The sequence below is a fragment of the Artibeus jamaicensis genome, unplaced genomic scaffold (genome assembly GCF_021234435.1).
Source record: "Artibeus jamaicensis isolate MK-2021 breed Jamaican fruit bat unplaced genomic scaffold, CSHL_Jam_final contig_3290, whole genome shotgun sequence".
Lineage (NCBI taxonomy): Eukaryota > Metazoa > Chordata > Mammalia > Chiroptera > Phyllostomidae > Artibeus > Artibeus jamaicensis.
Genome location: NW_026521779.1, coordinates 145,188 through 170,252, shown reverse-complemented (window position 1 = coordinate 170,252; position 25,065 = coordinate 145,188). Strand labels below are relative to the sequence as shown.

At 39.8% G+C, this 25,065-nt stretch overlaps 1 protein-coding gene across 1 annotated transcript in view; it reads right to left on the bottom strand.

The window, feature by feature from the left end:
* Positions 1 to 24,228, bottom strand: part of ADGRE3 (adhesion G protein-coupled receptor E3) — a 66,305-nt gene extending 42,077 nt beyond the window's left edge. The window contains exons 1-5 of the mRNA XM_037145846.2: positions 24,138 to 24,228; positions 20,262 to 20,312; positions 18,505 to 18,627; positions 9,717 to 9,872; positions 3,743 to 3,774 (exon numbers count right to left, since the gene is read on the bottom strand). Of these exons, the coding sequence (XP_037001741.2) occupies positions 3,743 to 3,774; positions 9,717 to 9,872; positions 18,505 to 18,627; positions 20,262 to 20,312; positions 24,138 to 24,183 (408 nt within the window). The 5' untranslated portion in view covers positions 24,184 to 24,228. The remainder of the gene's footprint in view (positions 1 to 3,742; positions 3,775 to 9,716; positions 9,873 to 18,504; positions 18,628 to 20,261; positions 20,313 to 24,137) is intronic.
* Positions 24,229 to 25,065: the final 837 nt, after the last annotated feature.

Genomic DNA, 25,065 nt, shown 5'->3' with positions numbered 1-25,065 from the left:
AGACAATCCTAGAAGCAGCAAGAGATAAGGGGACAGTCACCTACAAAGGAGTTCCCATCAGACTGTCAGCTGATTTCTCAAAAGAGATCTTACAGGCAAGAAGGGGCTGGAAAGAAGTATTCCAAGTCATGAAATCCAAAGACCTACATCCAAGATTGCTCTATCCAGCAAAGCTTTCATTTAGAATGGAAGAACAGATAAAGTGCTTCTCAGATAAGATCAAATTCAAAGAGTTCCTCATTACCAAGCCCTTATTATATAAAATGTTAAAGGGACTTATCTAAGAAAAAGAAGATAAAAAACATGAACAGGGAAAGGACAGCAAACTCACAGTTATTAGCAACCAAACCTAAAACAAAAGCAAACTAAGAGGACAGCTAGATCAGGAGTCAACCATAGAAATGGAGATCACATGGAGGGTTAGCAACAGGGCAAGGGAGGAGGAGAAGAGGGGAGAAGGTACAGAGAATAAGTAGCATAGACAGTGGGGAGAAAATAGACAGGGGAAGGGCAAGAATAGTATGGGAAATGTAGAAGCTAAAGAACTTGTGACACATAGACATGAACTAAAAGGGGAGAATGAGGGGGAGGGAGTGTACAGAGTGGAGGGGAATGAAGGGGGAAATGGGACAACTGTAATGGTATAATCAATAAGATTATATATATTAAAGATTTTATTTATCTTTAGAGGGGAAGGGAAGGAGAGAGGGAGAGACACATCAATGTATGGTTGCCTTTCGTGCGTCCCCTGCTGGGAACTGGCCTGCAGGGAACCTGCCTGCAACCCTGGCATGTGCCCTGACTGGGAATCGAACCGTGACTGTCAGGTTCGCAGGCCCGCACTCAATCCACTGAGCTACACCAGCCAGGGTAATAAGATATATTTTTTAAAAAGACCGTATTGTTCCAACCTCTCTTGCAGTTAGGTTTGACCATGTGTGCAGTTTCTGGGTTGTCACTTTAAGACATATCTCTGCCCTGGCTGGTGTGGCTCAGTGGATTGAGTGCCAGCCTGCGAATCAAAGGGTCACTGGTTTGATTCCCAGTCAGGGCACATGCCAGGGTTGTGGGCCAGGCCCCCAGTAGGGGGTGTGAGAGAGGCAACCATACATTGATGTTTCTCTCCCCCTCTTTCTCTTTCCCTTACTCTCTCTTTAAAAATAAATAAATACAATCTTTAATATATAAAAAAGAAATGTTTCTGAACAAAGGGAACCCTCATGCACTGTTGGTGGGATTGTAAACTGGTGCAGCCATTATGTGAAACAATATGGAGGTTTCTCAAAAAATTAAAAACATGACCTAGCAATTCCACTTTTGGGTATTTATCTGAAGAAACCAAAATCCTAATTTGAAAAAAACGTATGCAGCCCTATGTTCATTGCAGTATTATTATCAATATGTGGAAGTAACATAAATGCCCATCAGCAGATGATTAGATAAAGACATGGGCATTTAATGGAATATTATTTACCCACATAAGAGAATGAGATCTTGCCATTTGTGACAACATGAATAAACCTAGAGGGTTTTATGCTAAATGAAATAAGTTAGGCAGAGAAAGACAAATACCATGTGATTTCACTTATATGTGGAATCTAAAAGACAAAATAAACAAACAAGATGAAAGCAAACTTTTTTAGAACATTTTGAGGGTTGGCAGATGGGAGGGGTGTTGGGGAATGGGTGGGAAAAAGAGAAAGGATTTAAGATGTGCAAATTGCCAGTTTTAAAAACAGTCACAGAGATATAAAGTACAGCATAGGGAATATAGTCAACAATATTATAATAACTATGTATGGTGTCAGATAAGTACTAGCTTTATAAGGGTGATTATTTCAGAAGTTATGTAAAGTCTAATCACCATGTTGTACACCTGAAACTAATATAACATTGTATGTCAACAGTAATTGAAAAATTAAAAAAAGACATGTTGCTAAGAAATGATCACACCCTTATTAGCATATCATAGAGTGATTGTGTAGTTACATCCCATCTCTCCACTCTCCCCTCTTCACCCTGCACTCCAGACAACTTGCCCTGGACCCCCTCTCCCCTCTCCCTACGGGTAAGAATGCAACATTGCAGCAAAACAGCTTTGACCATGCAGTTGAGGACAAGATGCCAGGGTGAAGCAGTAGTATGGAAAGAATGTGGGCATGCTTAATGGCCTCACCGAGTGGAATCTCTTCACCAACCTAGACTGCTCACTTCTGGATTGTTAACTCAGAAAGTAATAAAGGTCTTTCTTTTAGAAGCCACTGAATATTTAGGCCCCTTTGTAGCAGCAGCTCAGCATATCCTAATATAGCCTTGTTTAGTCTAACTTTTTCGTCTGGGGTAGGTCTTGTCTTTATGGGGCAGTGCACACACACTCTTTCTTTCTTTCTTTCTTTCTTTCTTTCTTTCTTTCTTTCTTTCTTTCTTTCTTTCTTTCTTTCTTTCTTTCTTTCTTTCATCATCTATCTATCTGTCTCTATAGTGAGATATATAGGGACATATGTATAGTGATAAATATAATGGTATACAGTTGACCCTTGAACAATGTGGTTTAAACTGCAAGGATCCACTTATATGTAAATTTTATCATCACTGAGGAGGTTTATTGATTTTGAGATAGAGAAGAAGAAAGAGAGAGAGAAGAGAGAGAGGAACATTGATGTCAAAGAGAAACATCAATTGGTTGCCTTTTGTACACGCTCCAACCAAGGACTGAACCCAAAACCTAAGTATGTGTCCTGAGCAGGGATTGAACCCACAACTTTCTGGTGTTTGGGATGATACTCCAACTAACTTAGTCATCTGGCCAGGGCCACTTATATGTGAATTTTTTCAGTAAATACTGTAAACGTATATTTTCTTTCTTATGATTTTCTTAGTAACATTTTCTTTTTTTCTAGCTTATGTTATTGTGAGAATACAGTATATGATACACATAGCATACAAAATAAGTGTTAATTGACTATTTATGCTATCAGTAAGGCTTTGATCAAGAGCAGGATATCAGTAGCTAAGTTTATGGGGAGTCAAAAGTCAGACATAGGTCCTGGCTGGTGTGGCTCAGTGGATTGGGTGCTGGCCTGTGAACCAGAGGGTCTTTGGTTCGATTCCCAGTCAGGGCACATGCTTGGGTTGTAGGCCAGGTCCCCAGTGGGGTGCATGTGAGAGGCAACCACGCACTGATGTTTCTTTCCCTCTTTTTCTCCCTCCCCTCTCTAAAAATAAATAAATAAAATCTCTTCAACTGCATGGGGATGTCAGTGTCCCTATGCTGTTCAAGGGACAACTATAATATATGTATATATCATAGTTATATGATATATACATAGTTATATATAACTGCTAGTTAACATACATCACACTGTAATTAACATACACTATATATTAAAATATACAGGGTCCAGCAGAGGTAACGCCTGCTTGAGTGTGGTTGGTAGGGTAATAATATGGGAGTAATAATTTGTAGTTTTAATTTGAACATTTTATCTAAAATGTTATATGGTGTGCTTGAGTGTGATATGGTTATGTTATAGAATTACAGCATTCTTATGATTTTGTAATAAAAGACTCTGTAATGGAAAAGAGGCGTTGTTTGTGCCGGACCCCTATATATTATGTATATGATGTATCGATATATAATATGTAGTGCACATATAATATATAGTTCCTAACACCATTTGCTAGTTTGAGCCTTGTAAATATTTGTTACCGGGCTAGGTTCCAGGCCTCCGCTTCCACTCACCTCTGCCTTGCCTTTGCCTTTGGAGGTGATCTCTGCAAAGGAGGACATCGTGGGAAGTTAGTGCTGGAACTGAGAGGGAAAGGGTAGAGAGGTGGGCAGGGAAGGTGCGTAACTTGAATCTAGAACACGTGAAGTCAAACTGATAAGCTTTTTTGGTTTTGGGCGGATCAGAGTTCAAATTCTTTGCTATGGAGTAGAGCAGTGTTCTTGGACTAGGTGTGATTTTGTCCCCAAGGGACTCTGACAATGTTCGGAGACATTTTTGGTGGTTACAGTGTGGGGCGGGGGATGCTACTGGCATCTGGGGGTGGAGGTCTGGGATGCTGCTTAACACGTCGTGGTGCACAGGATGGCTCTCAGCCACAAAGAATTATTGGACCTGAGATGCCAATATTGCTGTGATGGAGGTATCCTAGCATAGAGGAAGCAGAAAAACGTAAGCTGCAAATTCTTTAATTCGGTCTTGGCTGGGCATTGTAGCTGAAATGGCTGAGGAAACAGAAAATTAAATACCTTAGGTTTTTAAATTCAGTTTGTCTGGGAGTTAGAACAAAAACAGGAAAGTCTGTTTTGGTTATCTGCTGTTAATAGGTCCTTGTGTGTTGTTTATTGTGTTTTGTGAGGACAGCCACATGTTTTAGAAAGCCGAGGGAAAGACAGAAAATGCTACCTACCTGCTTCTGTCAAACTGAGGTTAAACCTGTACCAAGTCTCTATCTTGGTTTTCAGCTGAGTCTATTTGCTAAAAAGGGCAAAGAGCTTTTCTGTAATATTGAAGCTTTTGACTTAAAGTGCAAGAACTTGGAATATCACTGAGCCATATAAAAGAATGGAATCTTGCCATTTGTGACAACATGGATGGACATAGAGTGTATTTTCCTAAGTGAAATAAATCAGACAGAAAGATAAATACCATATGATTTCACTTATATGTGGAATCTTAAAAAACAAAATAAACGAACAGATAAAACAGAACCAAACTCAGAGATAGAGAACAAACTGAAGATTGCCAAATGGCAGGGGAGGGGGTTCTTGAGGGGCAGGGTGAAAAAAGTGGAGGAATTAAGGAGTACATAGTGGCATTACAACATAGTCACAGGGTGTAAAGTACAGCATAGGGCATATAGTCAATAATGTTGTAATAACTACACATGGTCCAAGTGGGTACTAGTCTTATCAGGGGGATTGCTTTGTAAGTTATATAAATGTCTAGCTGCTATGTTGTATACCTGAAACGAATATACTATTGTATGTCAACTGTAATTGAAAAATAAATTTAAAAAAGAGTACAAGAACTCTGACTCACAATTCTGAGTTCAGAATATGTCTGTCATTGGAAATTACATTTGTCGTAAAAAATGTACTTTTGGCTGAATGCTGCATACTTTTTCATGAGTGCCTTCTAGGACCTACTAACATTGGTGATAATTAATGCCAAGTAGACTCAGTCCACATAATAGAACTGTGAAGAGCTCTTACAATTAGGAAAATAATTAAAGGCTTTTCTCTTCCTTGTGAAATAGGGTGAGTTTAACAGATTAACACCAGAAGCCAGGTAGAATCTCCTGTCTGCCTGTACTCCTTCACTTGGGTTCAGTACAATTCCTTCCTTCCTTCCTTCCTTCCTTCCTTCCTTCCTTCCTTCCTTCCTTCCTTCCTTCCTTCCTTCCTTCCTTCCTTCCTTCCCTCCTTCCTTCCCTCCTTCCTTCCCTCCTTCCTTCCTTTCTTTCTTCCTTCCTCAAACATTTATTGACTCTCTGAGCTAGCAATGGACTTAGGGTACAGCAGCCCTTCCTAGTCACCTTATGTTCTTTCCTCTCATCTTCCCCACTTGGACGCCAGTCTCACATTTGGGGCTCATGCAGCTCCTAGACCCTAATGTGGACTCTAGCTTGGGACCTGGGCATATAGAAGAATATGGGCTTGAATCTGGCAGGAGTGCCTCCCATTGGTAGAAAATATACATACCCTTGATATGTATGTAGCTCTATTTAAGAGCTATCTGAACTTTTCCATGACCTTTCTAGCTGGAGCAGGGGTTTTAACCTTTTTGGTTTGTTTGTTTGTTTATTTATTTATTCATTATTTATTTTATGAATCAGATGCTATGATAACAATATTAGAAATACTTTTAGATACTGTCTTAAGGGCTTTAAAGTATCTCATTTAATCCTTGCAACAGACCTGTGAGGCATATCCTCTGTGAGAATGTGGATTGTTAGCTCCATTTTACAGATAGGGTGGAGAAAACAGTATGTACCCAAGGGCATTCTGCTGGGATCTGGCTCTAGAGTCCCTGAAAAGTGTTCTTAACCACTCTGCTATGTTCTCTCTTGAAGATGTGATGCATCGGACAAAAGAATGCACCATGCACAAATATTCCAGTTACCACTTGTTGAATGCTACCTCACATGCATTATCTCATTTAATCCTTGTCACAACTGCATGAGTCAGGTTCTGTTGTTGTATCATTTAAGCAGATAAAACAAGCATGGGGTAATGGGGTTAAGGAATTATCTACAGTCATGTGGTGGGTAGGTGGTAGAGCCTAGACTGAATCCTATTTGTTTAAGCACAAAGCTCATACCACTCTACAAGTGCAGAAACTGCAAACACAGGAATCAGAATGGGAACAAGCAATTCCAGTCATTCACAGGCATCCTCAGTGTTGCCTGCCTGTGGCCCCCAAACTACCTGAGAACCCCGTGCAGAATAGCTGGGGCCTGTACAATCTAGCACAGGCCTCTGGAAAAGGAATCCCACTTCCCATCAGGTCTTTGCCCCTAGAGAGCCTTTTTCCACTGTCCTTCTCTAGTTTGATCAGAGACCTTGTTTTTATGTTTTTAAAAAGTTTGGATCTTAGGCCCCTGAATAGTATTGTTTACTTTTTTAATGTAACTATTCATTTTTGTTCTGAGGCCTTTGGCTTTGTAGAAGGATCATGGATTCTTGAATACCCCTGTTGGAAGGAATCACACAACTGACCTAGTGTGAATGTCATTGGGTCAGATTGGTCTGATAATTGAGATGAGAGATTTCCTGACTTCCAGCTGCATACTTGTGCTGCTCACAACCTTGAGCTACTCAGAGGATCTGGGGTGAGGTGGGTGGTTGGGATGCAATGACCCTTGCCAACCTTCCTCCAAGCTCTTTGCTGTGGGGTTTCCAAACTCATGGTCTTAATGCTGGGTGGAGAGGAGCACAAGAGAACAATCTTTTTGGAACTCTGTTTTCATTGTCCCACCAATCTAAGGAGAAAGGCTCCATTCCAGAGATATATACTGTTTTCTTCTCTCAAGATTATCTATGAGACTTTACAAAAGAAGTTTTCTCTTTCCCATGATCAATTCCAGGAATTGTTGGTTTTCCAGGAATTCCAAACCTAATGTTGGTTTAGATGCACCATTAAAGGGATCTGAAAGTTAGAGGTCATGTCACACTGTGAAGAGTTCCTACCCAGCAACCATGCCCCTTTTCTTCCTTGCTATCAGAACAGCTATTTTATTCAGGTGGGTGAAGTTGAAACTGACCCTAATATCAGGGTCAAGCTCTGAGATCTCATTCTGTTACTTTAGGAACTTGTTTACAGATAAGAATTTGACCCAGGCCTAGCCAAACAAAGATAACTCTGCAGGGAGGCTTCTTAGGAAAATTTTTCTTTATGGTGAAAAGAAAGAGAGGCTGAGGAGTACCAGTCTCCTACCCTTTGTTTTCAAAAAGAGGCATGGATGTACGAGGATGTGATGTTTGGAGCTGTGGCAGCCATTTTGGGACAATGAGGGAAAACTAACAAAAGTCAAACCAAAGCTCTGCTATTATCTAGATGCTACATTAACAAACTGAGAAACTCTTTTTCTGGATTTTTGTTATATTGAGATTTATTAATAATCCCTATTGATAAGTTACTTTTAGTCAGGGATAATATTACTTAAAGCCAGAAGCATCCTAATGGATTAGTGGTGGTGAGAAGGATGAGAACACTTTGAGACATGCTTCGGCCAGCTTCTCTCATAATGTGACCAATTATGTTTTCTCCACCCTTGAACTGGAGCCATCAACTATAAACCTTGGCTCAGATATGGACCCAGTGACCACAAATCTCAACAATGAAAATAAAAATTGAGAGTCTACATAATGAAGCAAAAAATGGAATGGAACAAATTTTAAAACATGGAGTTAAAAACTGAGAGTCATAGGTAAATTTCATTTTTTTGGTAAATTTCATTTTTTAAAAGAAAGCTTGGAAAGAAGGGAGTGATCCCTCCACTATCTCATTGACTAAGACCCACTGGCCATACTAAAACAACTCAGTTTGAAATGAACTATCTCTATAGTAAGTCTCACCAGGCTCCCTCCTTAACTTATTTGTAAGGAAAAGACTTCATATTCTTGGAAAACATTGATTGCCCAACAGCTGCTAATCTTTCCTCAGGTCCTAATTTTCCCATGCTCTGTTCTGTTTCATAAAGAATTCCGTTTGCCAGGATCTCTTGCCCTGTGGTTTCCTGGTGTGTTCAGCCAATAGGAACTACTGATGGAATACTGGAGAGGGGAGAAAGGGAGAAGCCAGGGAATTTCCTCCCCTTTCTGCTGCTGTGGTAGCTCCAGCATTTGTTGCATTATCTCTTTCAAGTTTCTACCTCATTAGATGTACTCAAGTCTTGAGCCCTAGAAATACCACTTCCTCCCCTGTCCCTTTAGGTCTAGGATGGCAGCATATTTCTGCTATTGCTAATCTCTAGGTTGTCCCCATAACCTCCTTTTGACTTCTCAGCCCTGTTTTCACCAGTACTAATTCTCTCTATAAAATCCTTTATGTGTGAAAGACCTAGTGTGGTTTTGGTTTTGCAACCTGGATCTTAACTGATGAAGAGACATAACATTACCATTATTATTTTGCACCAGAAAAAAGGGTGCCTTGTCCCTTTTTTGGCTTCCCTGAGACTCATGTTACCATGCAGCAAGTGGCCGAGGGACTCTCAATACAGGCAGACCTGCTTCTTAGCTGGCTGACCTTAGACAAATTACTTAACTTTTGTATGCCTCAGTTTCTTGACCTGTAATATAAGTGCCTAACTCATATGATTATTAAAAAAAATGATGCATATAAAGCACTGAGTGTATCACCTGATACATAGTATAAATGAAACAGACATTTAGCTGTTAATACATGTATTACTGTTATTCTACTAATCAGCTTCTTAGAATTAAGCTTTAAAGATTCTCTCTCTAGTCATTCCAAATGTCACCAAACCTCATAGATTAGTCTGCCAAGTCCCACGTTTCTTGGGTATTGACTTTCCCCTGTCTACATAGTTTGCATGAGAGTGGTCATTCCTATATAACATCATGGCACCTCCTCCTGGACACAGATCCAAGGGTGGAAATACGATTTCAACTCGGCCAATTTGTATATTTCCAAGAATTTACAATTAGGTCCAAGAGAGTGTCAAGTGATTTCTCTTTAGGTGGTTGGATCAATAATAGTGGTAAGATTTGGAGCTGTTGTACATAGATCCTGTCTTATGGACTAGGAAGCAGAGAAAGCCAGTTTGCAAGGAAAGAGAAGACAGGATCAGCACCAAAGAGTTTCAGAGACTGGGGCACCCTGATGGTGATGAGTCCTCAGTTTCATTTCATTCCAGAAGTCTAGCTGTGTTCTAGTCCTTGAGTTCTGAGATATATCCACACATCCTTATCATTAGCTTTTCTTTTCTTCTTAATATAACCCAAGTGAATTTCTCTTCTTTGCAATTCAAGGAAACCTGTCTCATTCACCATCTTGCCACCTCTACCTCTAAAGGCCACTTGACATTATTTCTCTAACTACCTTATTTCCTTCTTTCTCCTCTTTCCTTTTCTTCCAGGAAATAGAAACATGTCCTGTCCCCACCACAAAAACAAATCTTTTCTGGTGTTAGACTCAGTGAAAAACAACATGGAAAGGAGAACAAGAAAACAAAATTTTTCTTACTCTGACAAGTGTTCTCATTGGCATTCATGAACTGTGTATTCCCAGAGAGGAGTTCATATCCAGGGTCACAGAGACAGTAGAAACTTCCTTTGATGTTCTTGCATTCAGCATTTGATCCACAATATACACTAATGGGTGGTTTACATTCATTAATATCTGTAATGCAAAGGAGAAATTTGTTCATTCTTTTGACAGAGATTTATTGAGCATCTAATATGTCTCAAAGTGTTCTCATCCTTCTCACCACCACTACCCTTGTATCTGTTAGGATGCTTCTGGCTTTAAGTAATATTATCCCTGACTAAAAGTAACTTATCAATAGGGATTATTAATAAATCTCAATATAACAGAAACCCAGAAAAAAAGTTTCTCAGTTTGTTAATGTAGCATCTAGATAATAGCAGAGCTTTGGTTTGACCTTTGTTAGCTTTCCCTCATTGTCCCAAAATGGCTGCCACAGCTCCAAACATCACATCCTCATACATCCATGCCTCTTTTTGAGAACAAAGGGTAGGCCCACTCCAAGACACATCATAATTAAAATGGCAAAATTCAAAGACAGTGGGGATATTAAAGGCAGCAAGGGAGAAACAGGAAGTAACATACAAGTGATCTCTGATAAGGCTTGCAGCTGACTTCTCAACAGAAACACTACAAGCCAGAAGGGAATGGCAAAAGATATTCCAAGTAATCAGAAGTAAAGGACTGCAACCAAGACTGGTCTACCCAACAAGGCTCTCAATGAAAAAGAAAGGTGAAATAGTTTCCCAGACAAAAAAAAGGCTAAAAAAAATACACCTCTACCAAACCAGTATTGCAAGACACACTAAAGGAACTGCTTTAAGATAAAGAAAAAGACTGAGAGAGAGAGAGACAAACACAGGTACAAAGGGGAAAAATGAATAAGTACCTACCAGTAATAACCTTAAATGTAAATAAATTAAATGATTCAATCAAAAGATATAGAGTAGCTGAATGGATAAGAAAACATGACACACACATATGCTGCCTACAAGAGACCCACCTCAGAACAAAAGACCTACACAGACTGAGTGAAAGGTTGGAAACAAAGTATTCCAAGCAAATGGACAGGACATAAAAAAAGTCAGGGTGGCAATACTTATATCAGACAACACAGACTTCAAAACAAAGGACATAAAAAGAGACACAGAAGGTTACTTCACAATACTCAAGGGAAGAATGCATCAAGAAGACATAAATATTGTACAGATATATGCACCCAACATAGGAGCACCCAAATATATGAGGATCTCTTAGAGGACTTCCAGAAATATATAGACAGCAACACAATTATAGTAGAGGATTTTAACACCGCACTGTCAACAATGGACAGATCTTCCAAACAAAATATCAAAAAGTATATTGTCACACTGAATGATGCACTAGATCAAATGGACTTAACTGATATATATATATATATATATATATATATATATATATATATCAGTTATATCAATAAGTTACATATATATAAATTTATATATAAAAATGTTCTTCTTTTGGTTGTGCAAGGAGGCAAAGTATATCTGCTTACACCTCCATCTTGGCCAGAAGTCCTATTCATAGTAATTTCTTACAATCCTTTGTATTTCTGTGGTATCGGTTGTAATTTCTCCTCTTTCATTTCTGATTTTATTCATTTGGGTCCTCTCTATTTTCTTCTTGATGAGCCTGCTTAAAGGCTTGTTGATTTAGTTTATCTTTTTAAAGAACCAGCTCCTGGAGTTTTGATTCTTTAAATTGTTCTTTAAGTCTTTATGTCATCTAATTATGCTCTGATCTTGATTATATATAACCTGCCCTGATCTTGATTTCATATATATATATATATATATATATAACCTTTCATCCCAAAGAAGAAAAATATGTTCATTTCAGATGCACATGGAACATTTTCAAAGATAGACCACATGATAGGACACAAAACAAGCCTCAACAAATTCAAGAAAATTGAAACCATAATAAACATTTTCTCAGACCACCAGGGCTTGAAACTAGAAAATATCTTCAAGAAAAAAAACTCAAGAACATTCAAACTCATGGAGACTGAATATCAAACTATTAAACAATGAATGGATTAATAATGAGATCAAGAAATCAAAAAGTTTCTGCAAACAAATGAAAATTATCTCACAACAACTCAAAACTTTGGGACACAGCAAAGGCAGTCCTGAGAGGGAAGTTCATAGCAATACGGGCCTACCTAAAAAAGATTGAAACATTTCAAACAAACAACCTAACACTATGCCAACAAGAACTGGAGGAACAACAGAGTTCTGAGTGAGTAGAAGGAAAGAAATAATCAAGATCAGAGAAGAATTAAATGACATAAAGACTTAAAGAACAATTCAAAGAATCAAAACTCCAGGAGCTGGTTCTTTGAAAAGATAAACAAAATCAACAAGCCTTTAAGCAGGTTCATCAAGAAGAAAAGAGAGAAGACCCAAATGAATAAAATCAGAAATGAAAGAGGAAAAATTACAACCGATACCACAGAAATACAAAGGATTGTAAGAAATTACTATGAATGGCGTATTTCACTCAGCATACATTGAAGGACAAATACCATATGATCTCACCTTTGACAGGAAGCTAAACAATAAAACAAACAAGCAAACAGAATAAAAACAAAGACACTGAAATAGAGAACAAGTGGGCAGTGACCAGAGGGGAGAGAGAAGGGAATTTAAGGGGAAAAATGGGGAGGGATTTTGAGGAACAAGTATGAAAGACACAGGGATGAGGACTGGGGGGGAATGGGAGAGAGGGGGGAGACAGGGCGGGGGGGGGCTGGGATGGGAGAAATAGACAAAAAATGTACTTGAAAAATAACTAAATAAAAAATTTAAAAAAAGAAGAAAAATGAGAGATTATTTCATTTTTTTTAAATATTAAATTTTATTTAGTTACTTTTCAAGTTCATTTTCTTCTAAACATAGTTAAATAAAGTTTATAAATTTTAAAGATAAAAAAAAAAGAAATTACTATGAATGGGACTTCTGGCCAAGATGGAGTTGTAGGCAGATACACTTTGCTTCCTTGCACAACTGAAAGAAGGACAACAGCAAACTTAAAAACAAAAAGTAACCAGAACTGTCAGAAAATTGAACTGTATGGAAGTCCAACAACCAAGGAGTTAAAGAAGAAATATTCATTCAGACTGGTACGAGGGGCAGAGAAGGGCAGCCATAGTGGAGAGGATGTGTGGCAACGTGGCAGCTGGAGGACCTGGGTTGGTGGGACCGCAGCTGGTGGTCTGGGCAGCCCCACATTTATGCGTGGATAAACTGGGAGGTACAACTGGGGAGCGAGACAGACTGCACAACCCAGGGTTCCAGTGTGGGGAAATAAAGCCTCAAAACCTCTGGCTGCAAACCTGTGAGGGTTGTGGTGGTGGGAGGAACTCCTAGCCTCACAGGAGAGTTTGCTGGAGAGGCCCACAGGGTCCTAGGACATACACAAACCCACTCACTTGGGAGTCAGCACCAGAAGGGTGCAATTTGCTTGTGCATAGTGGGAAAAGTGACTGCAACCTGGCTGACAGCCCAGCAAGTGGCATTGTTCCCTCTCGACGCATCCCCCACATAGAGTGCTACAACATAGCAATGTCCATTGCCCTGCTCTGGCGAATACTAAATCTCTGCCCCTTTCAGTGTTAACAGGTGCACCAAGACAAAGAAATATGGCCCAAATGAAAGAACAGATCAAAGCTCCAAAAATAGAGCTAAGTGATGAAGAGATAGCCAACCTATCAGATGCAGAGTTCAAAACACTGGTAATCAGGACGCTCACAGAAACTGTTGAATATAGTCACAAAATGGAGGGAAAAGTGAAGGCTATGCAAAAAGAAATAAAAATATATATATACAGAGAACCAACAGTGAAGGGAAGGAAACCGGGACTCATATAAATGATTTGGAGTCTGAGGAAAAAGTAAACATTCAGCCAAAACAATGAGGAAACAAGAATTCAAAAAAAATAAGGAGAGTCTTAAGAATTTCCAGGACATCTTTAAACGTTCCAACATCTGAATCAGAGGGGTGCCAGAAGGAGAAGAGGGAGAGCAAGAAATTGTTAACTTATTTGAACATATAATGAAGGAGAACTTCCCCAATCTGGCTAAGAAAATAGACTTCCAGGAAGTCCAGGAAGCTCAGAGAGTCCCAGAGAAGTTGGACTCAAGCAAGCACACACCAAGGCACACCATAATTATATCACCCAAGATTAAAGATAAGATTGAAAGCAGCAAGAGAAAAGGAGACCGTTACCCACAAAGGAGCTCCCGTAAGACTATCAGCTGATTTCTCCAAAGAAACCTTGAAGGCAAGAAGGGTCTGGAAAGAAGTATCTCAAGTATTTCATGACAGGCAAGGGCCTACATCCAAGATACTCTATCCAGCAAAGCTATACTTTAGAATGAAAGAGCAGATAAAGTGCTTCTCAGACAAGGTCAAGTTAAAGGAATTCATCATCACCAATCCCTTATTATATGAAATGTTAAAGAGACTTATCTAATTTCACGCAGCAACATTTTTACTGATATGTCCCCTAGAGCGAGGAATATAAAGGAAAAAATAAACAAATGCGATCTCATCAAAATAAAAAGCTTCTGCATGGCTAAAGAAAACAGTATTAAATTAAAAAGACAACCAACTGTATGGGAAAACATATTTGCCAATGATACCTCAGACAAAGGTTTAATCTCCAAAATATATAAAGAACTTACATGACTCCACTCTAAGAAGACAACCAACCCAATTAAAAAATGGGAAAAGGACTTGAACAGACACTTCTCCAAGGAGGACATACAGAACATCCAGGGACACCTGAAGAGATGCTCAATATCGTTAGCTATCAGAAAGATGCAAATGAAAACCACAATGAGATACCACTTTACACTGGCCAGGATGGCTATCATAAACAAAGCAACAAACAACAAATGTTGGAGAGGTTGTGGGGAAAAGGGGTCCTTAGTTCACTGTTGGTGGGAATGCAGACTGGTACAACCATTATGGAAAACAGTATGGAATTTTCTCAGAAAAATAAAAATCGACCTGCCTTTTGACCCAGCAATTCCACTGCTAGGATTATATCCTAAGAATCCTAAAACATCAATTTCATAGAATCTATGCACCTCAATGTTCATAGCAGCACAATTTACAATAGCCAAGAGTTGGAAGCAACCTAGGTGCCCTTCAGTAAATGAATGGATCAAAAAATTGTGGTACATATACACAATGGAATTCTATGCAGCAGAGAGAAAGAAGGAGCTACTATCCTTTGCAACAACATGGATGGAACTGGAAAGCATTATGCTGAGTGAAATAGGTCAGGCATTGAAGGACAAATACCATATGATCTCACCTTTAACAGGAAGCTAAACAACAAAACAAACAAGCAAATAGAATAAAAACAAAGACACTAAAATAGAGAACAAGTGGGCAGCGACCAGAGGGGAGAGGGAAGGGAATTTAAGGGGAAAAACGAGGAGGGATTTTGAAGAACAAGTATGAAAGACACAGGGATGAGGTCTGTGGGGAGGGGGGGATGGGAGGGAGGGGGGGAGACGGGGCGGAGGGGGGTTGGGATGGGAGAAATTGACAAAAGAAAACTGTACTTGAAAAATAACTCAATAAATTTAAAAAAAGATCAAAAAAATTGTGGTACATATACACAATGGAATTCTATGCAGCAGAGAGAAAGAAGGAGCTACTACCCTTTGCAACAACATGGATGGAACTGGAAAGCATTATGCTGAGTGAAATAGGCCAGGTGTTGAAAGACAAATACCATATGATCTCACCTTTAACAGGAAGCTATACAACAAAACAAACAAGCAAGCAGAAAAAAAAACCAAAGACACTGAAATAGAGAACAAGGGGACAGTGACCAGAGGGGAGAGGGAAGGGAATTTAAGGGGAAAAAAGGGGAGGGATTGTGAGGAACAAATAGGAAGGACACAGGGACAAGAACTAAGGGGGGTGGAAATGGGAGGGAGGTGGGGAGCATGGGGCGGGGGAGGCTGGGGTGGGAGAAATAGACAAAAAACTGTACTTGAAAAATAACTAAATAAAATTTTAAAAAATTGATACCCCCCAAAAAGAGACTTATTTAAGAAAAAGAAGATCAAAACTATGAACAGTAAAATGACAACAAACTCACAACTATCAACAACTGAACCTAAAAGCAAGCAAACAAACAAACTAAGCAAACAACTAGAACAGGAACAGAATCACAGAAATAGAGATCCCATGGAGGGTTATCAGTTGGGAGGGGGAGGGAAGAGAATAGGGAAAAAGGTACAGGGAATAAGAAGCATAAATTGTAGGTAGAAAATAGACAGGGAGAGGTTAAGAATACTACAGGAAATGAAGAAACCAAAGAACTTATATGTACAAACCATAGACATAAACTAAGGGGGGGTGGGGAATGATGATGGGAGGGAGGGTGCAGGGTGGAGGGGAATAAAGGAGAGATAAAAATGAGACAACTGTAATAGCATAATCAATAAATATATTTTAAAAGAATATATAAAAAACTAAAACTCAACAACAGCAAAGTAATACAAAGAGCCAAATTAAAATAGGTAAATAATTTAATAGACATTTCTGTAAAGAAGACAGGAGGCACATGAAAATATTCTCAACATCATTAGTCACCAGGGACATGCAGACCAAAACTACAATGTGATATTACTTCATATGTATGAGATTGACTATAATTTTTAAAAAAGGCAGACCATAAAGTATTGGGAAGGATGTGGGGAAATTGGAACTCTCATACATTGCTGGTGGGAATGTAAAATGGCACAACTACTTGGGAAAATAGTTCAGAAGTTCTCAGAAAGCTAGGCATAGTTATTATGTGACTCACTGCTTGCACTCCTAAATATATACCTTGAAGAATTAGATAGTTGCAGTGGTACACAATTTTGGAGTATATAAGACCTACTAAATTATGTAACTTACAAGTGTGAATTTTATGGTATATGAACTGAATCTCAATAAAAAAGATGATGATGGCTTCATAAGATTGGTCCCTAACTGTCTCCACCCAACATCCCATCATTTACCAGGATATGGATGCACTGACTTCATTTTCTTTATATGGAACCAGTTAGAAGCATTTCAATCCAAAGATCTTGTACATGTGATTGCCTTTGATCCGTTTTTTTAAAATACACTGTCATTCTCTGCAGAGTGATCTTGTAAAAAGCACATGGTGAGGTAATGCGTTGACATTAACTTATAGTACCAGTTATTAAAGCAGAAGTTTCCTCATTGGCACCCATTGGAATGGACACCATGTTTCCAAGTGAGGAACCAGCCTGCACCTAACACTTGCAAAGGGGAAAGTTTCTAGAATCTGGTCATATGACTGTTCTATCCTTTACTCATATCAAGGTTTTAAAGGATGCAGAGCTGGTAAATAAGAGAGTGAAGATTCATTTGGAGAGAGCTGATACTGTGCTGCGAGTCCCTCCACTTCCACCTAAGAGGAGAAATGCGTGCAAGTTCTTTTTTCTTCATCTCATTCCCAGAGAGAGAGATTTTAAGGAGTTCACTCAGCTAATTATACATTGTCTGCATTTTGTGGGGACACAGTTGATTGGTGCATATTTCCTCCCCCAAAATCTAAAGGGTGAGCCATTGGCTTGCATTGGGCAAAGAAGAGATTCTACTCCTCCTTGTGTATCCTAAGTTTATTGGGAAAAGATGGGGAATATTTCCCAAGAACTAGAGGTGGGTCAGGTGTGAGAGATTTCTGGTGCAGCGTTGCTTAGGTTCTGTGTCAGAGGGTCACCTGGAATGGCAAATAGACTTCGGCAGGAAGAAGCTGGAGGGAGGGTGGGATTCTTCCAGGATGGGGAAGGTACAGAGAGGAACTTGCTGTTTTCAAGGGAATTTCAGGGCAGTGATAGGTTGAGAGGGGAATTATCTTCATAGAACCCACAAAGGCTCTCAGGAGACAAAGTGTTATATCTCAGGAATGTAGAGGCTAAACGAAAACAATAGCACCAGCCAAGTACAGACTTTTCTGCTTCTTTTTCCTCTTTCTTTTGGGTTCCAACTGCAGCAAGATTGGGCAAAGAGGAGTAGAAGTGTCAGGTGGGGAAGAGGACTGACTGCAGGCTTCCAACAGGGAAAGAACTTGAACCAGGGTTGGGGGACACAGTCCAATAGTAACTCATATCTGGAGTGTTTATTCTTCCATAAAGTTGGACCTTTTAATTATTGAGTTGAGACTTCATTTTGCATCTTAGGAACCATATCAATTAGAAAACTTTCTGCTCAAGTTTTTATTCTCCCTTTGCTATGATGTTAGCGCATATTCTCGCCCCTTAACTTAAAAAGAAACATTTATGTGATGGTTTATAATCCATGAAGTACTGTTACATTTGTTACCTTATTCAATCCCCCTACCACACTCATGAAGTCAGCATTATCATCCTCCTGGTATAGAAGAGAACTAGCTAGGTTCTGGAGGAGCTCCCTTTGCTGACTTCATGAAAACGTTTCTTTCTCCGTGAAGGCAGTGTGATAATCATTAGCAAAGCGTATTACTGTTACTCCCCACACCCTTATGCTGCCTACTTTCAAGTTCCAACTGTGGGTGCAGTGAGTCACATGATACCTGTGCTTAAATTTCTGAGAACTTCTGAGCTATTTTCCCAAGCGGTCGTGCCATTTTACATTCCCACCAGCAATATATGAGAGTTCCAATTTCCCCACATCCTTCCCAATACGTTGTAGTTCTGGGTGCTTACCTTCACACGTATCCAAGGGATACTTGAGATCTTTCTCCCCAGATTGAGCAATGTATCCAGAATTGCAGGTACAGTACGTGGTATTGGTACAGAAAGCATTTTTTGGGCACGGAGGACAGGTACCTGTGGGGAGGAGAGAGGCAGGTCAGGTGTCACCTGGGTCAAACACTCTCTAGTTATCATTTGGCTCTGCCTCTGAGCAATGCCTCTTGAGGCTGAGGGATCCTGCACTTTTTTCCTTTTGTGAGATCTCACACAGTAAAAACATTAGAGATACTATTTACTCACCTTACAAAGTGATCATTCCAGTAAGTCTAGTACCCACCTGACACTATACGTAGTTACTGCAGTATTGTTGACTATATTCCTCATGCTGTACTTTACGTCCCCCTCCCCCAGTGCACCTGTTTATATGACCTGTAATCCCTTCCCCTTTTCACCCATTTCCCCAGGCCCTGCCCATGTGGCCACCATCAGTTTGTTCTCTGTATCTATGTGTGTCTATTTATTTTGTTTTTTAGATTCCACATGTAAGTGAGAACATATGGTACTTGCCTTTCTCCATGTTGTCACAAATGGTGAGATTTCATAAGTGTGTGATCAATTAAGTTGTATGCCTAAAACTAATATAACATGGTATGTCAACTATAACTAAAAAATAAATAAAAAATAAATGAAAAAAAACGAAAAAAATTAGAGATACCAAATCCAAGTGACAGAAGAGTGCATGGTATAGGACTGGGGTTGGCACTAATTAAACAAATTAATTTTAACAGAAAACTTTCAATGAAATATAATTGTGTTATTCTCAAGATCACCGAAGATTTAATAAAAGGGAAATGAGTTGGTTAATACTTAGGACCCTGGGTTCAATTCTGGTTTTACCACTTAATAGCTTTGTGTCTTTGCACAAGTATCTTAAACTTTCTATACCTCAATTTTCTCATCTGTAAAATGGGTTATTGTGAGAAGTGAATTAATATATACAAAGCGCTTTGGGAAGTTTCTGGTACATATTATAAACATTTGAATTTGTAGGGTACCATGGGAGATATATTCTGTTGCCAGTACATGTTATCTTTGTAGCCCTATGTATAACTTCATTTAGACAAAGATACAATATGTCTCAATTTGAGGCCACTTGAGAATGAAGGGAAAGAATAGGGCTGAGGAAATATCTCCAGCTTTGGGGCTTGTGAAGAGATGTGGGAGCTGTAAAGGGATCACGGGCTGTGGTTGCTGGGAACACAATGCAGAGCTTGACTACTCAGAATGCATCTCCTTGGTAGAAATGAAGAATCTCAGACCCCATTCTGGACCTGCTGAATCATAATCTAATGAGATCTCCAAGGAATTAAGCCTACCCTGAAGTGATAGTGTTCATTTTGTGTTGATGTGTATGATCACAACGAAATAGTGACCACGATGCTCTGTCTCTCCTGACTAGCCTCATTTCATGAGACTTTGTTTTACTCACTGTTCTATGTCCACAGTGGGAACATTGTAGGTACTAAAAGCAAACAAGTACACTAATATAAGTAAAATAAAAAGACAGAGTAAAAGATATTCAAATATGATAAAATGATCCATTAAAAAAGAAATGACACAGTAGCAAGCCTACCCAACTTCTGTCCCCCAAACCAGCCTCTTTTCTCTGGCCTGTTGGAAGATGTGGGTGGCCTCAGGTTCATCCTTAGTCTATACCTTTCTGGGTCTCTGATGGTGGAAGAGTAAGGCTTTGAACACTGATTACTCACCTTTGGCTTTCTGAACCATGACTCCTGGCAAACTTAGCAGAATGAAGAGTCCTGGAGTAGGGAAGCAGAAGGGAGAGTAGTGAAACTATTGAGGAAAGGTCCCAGAAGTTATTCAAGGGCTGTGTTTCAGTTATCTACCACTTCAAAACTAACCATCACAAAATGTAGCGGCTTAAAAGAACAACATTCATTTTATTACTTCTCATTTTATTATGCTTTCTGTGGGCCAGGAATCTGGGAAGAACTTAGCTGGTGGTTCTGGCTCAGGGTTTCTTTTTCTTTTTTTTTTTTTTTTTAAGATTTTATTTATTTATCTTTAGAGGAAAAGGGAAGGAGAGAGGGAGAGAAACATCAATGTATGGTTGCCTTTCGTGCATCCCCTGCTGGGAATTGGCCTGCAGGGAACTGGCCTGCAACTCAGGCATGTGCCCTGACCGGGAATCGATCCGCGATTGTCTGGTTTGCAGGTCCATGCTCAATCCACTGAGCTACACCAGCCAGGTCAGAGTTTCTTATATTGTTGTGGTTAGACAGTGGCTGGGCTGGAGTGGTTGGAAACTGTCTGGGCATTACTGTCCCTTCATGAGGTCTCAGGGCCTGGAATAGTTTGAGCTTCCTCCCAACATGGAGAACTTAGTCAGGCTGTGCAGGAATCAAAGTTTATCCCCTCTCCACCAAACTAGTCCACCCTCACCCACACCCATCACCCCACTTGGTAGACAGAGACCCTACCAATACTAGGACCCGCTTTTTAAGGAGCTTTAGTGCCCTGGTTGGTGTGGCTCAGTTGGTTGGAGCATCATCTGTAGACCAAAGGGTCACAGGTTTAATTCCTGGTCAGGGCACGTGCCTAGGTTTTGGGTTTGATCCCTAGTTGAGGTGCGTACAAGAAGGCAGCCAATCCATATTCTCTCTCATAGATGGTTTCTCTCTCTCTCTCTCTCTCTCTTTCTCACTCTCTCCCTTCCTCCCTCTCTAAAAGCAATGAAAAAAATGTCCTGGGGTAAGGATTAAGAAAAGCTTTATTGAGGTATAATTGATATACAAAAATCACACATATAGTGCACACATCTTCATGAGTTTGGACTTATGCATACACCATATGCCCATGATACTGAAATGGAGTGTAGCTTGAGGGCCCCCCAAAGCCCCCTAGCCCCTGTTTGGGGGATGGGGGGAGCAGATGATATGGTTTAAGATACTTTTCATAACAAAGGCTAGTTTAATAGCTATGTCACCACCTCGGGGCAATGTGAGCATGACTCATGACTCCTGATATAGCAAGGAAGGTGGTTCCCTTGGATCACTGTCACTCTTGCCCTGACTGGGGATGGCAGCTGAGAGAATGTAAAGAATATAGGAGAACTGGCAATGTAGTTCATTGTGGAAAGAGTCAGAAGTGAGGTCATGTAGGGGGCTCTGGGCAGGTAGCCATGAGGGAATTTGGCCATGCGGTGTGCAAATAGAGTAGTGAGGAAGGAGGGCCACAATACAGCAGCTGTGTAGTTTTGGGGGTCTGGGATTCTGCCATGTGGTTTGGAAGAGAGCAGGAAGAGAGAGGAGGCATGCTGCCTGAAGTGAGGGATTTGGCTATGTGGCTCAGAAAGGAGTAGAAGAGCCATGAGGGAAGAATTATGTAGCAGCCAAATGAGAGGGAGAAGTAAGCAATGAAGGTCAGCTATGTAGTTTGTAGTCAGGATCTTGATATGCAGAATGGTGTAGTAAGGAAGGAGACACCAGCTGCTCTGATCGTGCCTGCTCTAGCTGACTCTGAAGACTCTCCCTTCCAAGACGCCGACCGGCTGCCTTGCAGACCTGCACTCCATCTGGACTCTCAGGAGAATCCAGGACTAGAGTCATTCCTGGACTAGTACATGGAGGCTGATGATAATGTCCCTAGATCCTGAAGGAGAGAACTGCTGTGAGAGGATGATGATTCTGATCAAGATCGGATGGAGAACTCTTTGCACACCTGGCTTAAGATTTAAAAAAATGGGCAACTATTGGGCTTGCTTTTGGCTTATAGTTTTTTTGGGAACAAGGGAAGTCTTGGGAGAACAGGGCTCCAAGCTGAAGTGTTCCCAGGCCCTCTGAGGTTGGACTATTGTAAATAAAAATCTGTTTCTTCCAGCATTAATCGTTGGGTCATACATGTGGTTGGGCCCCTGCCTGCTCAGTTACAATACTGTCACTATAATCAATATACTAATGCATATCACCTCCAAACATTTCCTTGTTTTCTTTTGTGTTTTTATTCTTTCTTTGGATAGGAACCTTTTTCTATGAAATCTACTCTTTTAACATACTCATATTTTGAAGTGCACTGCATTGTTAACTACCGGTTCTATATTTTACAGTGGCTCTCTTGAACTTATTCATCTTGTATAACAAAAACTTTACACCCATGGAAAAACCATTTCTCATTTCCTTCTCCCCAGGCATCTGGAAATCATGATTTTACTTTTGGCATCTATGAGTTTGACTATTTTAGATTCTTCTTATAAGTGAAATAGTGCGGTATTTGTCCTCCGTGTCTGGCTTATTTCACTTGACATAATGTCCTCAAGGGTCATCCATGTTGTCATAAATGGCAGGACTTCCTTCTTTTTAAAGGCTGAATGATATTTATTTGTATGTACATACTATATTTTCTTTATCCATTCATCTGTCTGTCAGATATCTTTCATAAATGCTAGGTGCCTCTATCATCATGTTATTTGCATGAGAGTCTCTTTCTAATTCTTGATCTAATGCTCATTTTATTCCACTGCCTATTCCATCCAGTAACGAGGGCAGAGATCATGGATAATCAAAATTCACAACTGATCTATCTCTGCCTATAGTTGCCCAGAAAATATCTTGTTTGGGCTTTTCTTCATTTAAATTGTACACACTCTCACTTTAATTTGATTTCACAGGTATATAATGGACACCTTTGCAATGTAACATGTTGTGGGCTTTTGAGTAGCTTACATTATTTTTAATAGAATTTATGGTGTATCACTCCTTCTGAAAATAAATAACTGTAAGGAAGGAGACACCAGGAGACACTTACTTACATTAAGTAAGGCTAGAGCCTTTCCATGATGTAATTTCACATCTGTAATGTGAAGATGCTGTGTGGTAATGATTTTAGCTTCATGCCAGTCTAAAGTAGGAGCTTGATGAATGTTAGCTTTGGTTGGTGTTGTGGCTATTGATAGTTATTTGATCTGGAGCCAGAAGGATGGCTTGGATTTCAGAGTTGGGGAAATATCTGCAAAGAATTGTGGTTGAAGCCACAGGATCATACGATTTCTTGGCATTATAGCAAAGATCTGGAGCCAGGTGGCTTGGGTAGAATCCTGGCTCTGCCATTTATGTGGTGTATGACTTTGGACAAATAACATAACCTCTTTGTGCCCCAGTTTTTTCTCCATATGATGGGGATAATAATCGTATCTGCCTCATGGGCCTATTGAGAGGATTAATGGGTTAATACATATAGGGTACATAGTGAGTACTCAAAAATGTTGGTTGTTATTAATTATATTCTTGGTATAGGAAAAGGAAAAGGTTGGGGGAGGAAAGAATAACAAGATGCAGAGTCAGAGCAATGTTAGGTCATAGAAGTTATCAAGGAGAGGCTATCAATTAGAAAACAAAACCTGTATAGAAAGAAGAAGGTGAACAACTTATTAAATTAGACCATAAGGAAAATTTTAGGGATATCTGGGAGCATAGTTTAAATAGTGTGGTGAGGTAGGAAACCATAATTTAAGAGACTAGGAGTGTTTGAAGCAGAGTAAAGAGAAAGAAAAGACAGCTAATTGTTGAACTGATTAGCTCCTGATAAGGAGTAGGTTAAGGTACAGTCATTGTCAAAGTTACACATACCTGGAAGAAGTGATGGCCCTCTCATTCCCGCACACAGATAACCCATGCCAGCCAGCGTTCAAAGCTCTCTACTATGCTTTAAACTAGCCAATTTTTGTATCCCAAGGAAGTTTCATGAGAATTAGCATAAATATCTCAGGTCAGCTGACTTAGAAAACTGTTCTCAGAAAAGTGAACTTCTTTCACTATCAGACTCATTGTTCTGCTTTTTTGTTTATTTTCTATGCACTGACTTAGGAAACTGTTCTCAGAAGAGTGAACTTCTCATCTTTTGCCATCAGACTCATTGTTCTGCTTTTTTTGTTTGTTTATTTTTTATGCACTTAGGGAATTGTTCTCAGAAAGATGAACTTCTCATCTTTCATCATCAAACCCATAGTTCTGCTTTTTATTTATTTATTTTCTGTACCTTTTCTGCACTTATTTTTGTATGCTCCCTTTGTAGTTTCACGGGACAGGCATCAGTGGGAGTTGATCTGCCTCAGGCCAGCTTGTAGTGTGTGGGTTCTTGACTTCATGTAGGAAAGAGTTCAAAATGAGAGTCCAGGTGATTTTGAGAGTACCTTTATTAAGGCTGGGGACATGAAACAAAGGAAGGGTTTAGGGTAGATGAGGTAACAGGAGAGAGTCCAGGTGGGGCTGCTTTGGCTTCCTAGAAATGGGTTATAGGAAAGGAATGAGCCTAGGTGGGGCTGCTGTTAGCTTATGTCGATGTTGGAGAAAAAAGGAGCCTTGTGAAAGGATAAAGCTGGCATCATTTACCATTGTGGCACTGATGGGGAACTCAAATGTTGGAAAAATTTTTGTTTCAGGTAATAGCTAATAAGCTTAGGAATCAATTTATGTAATAAAGCCATTGTTTTGGGAAATGAAGGTATGACCCACCTTGACTCCAGGAAACCATAATCAGTTCTACCTTTGTGCCTCA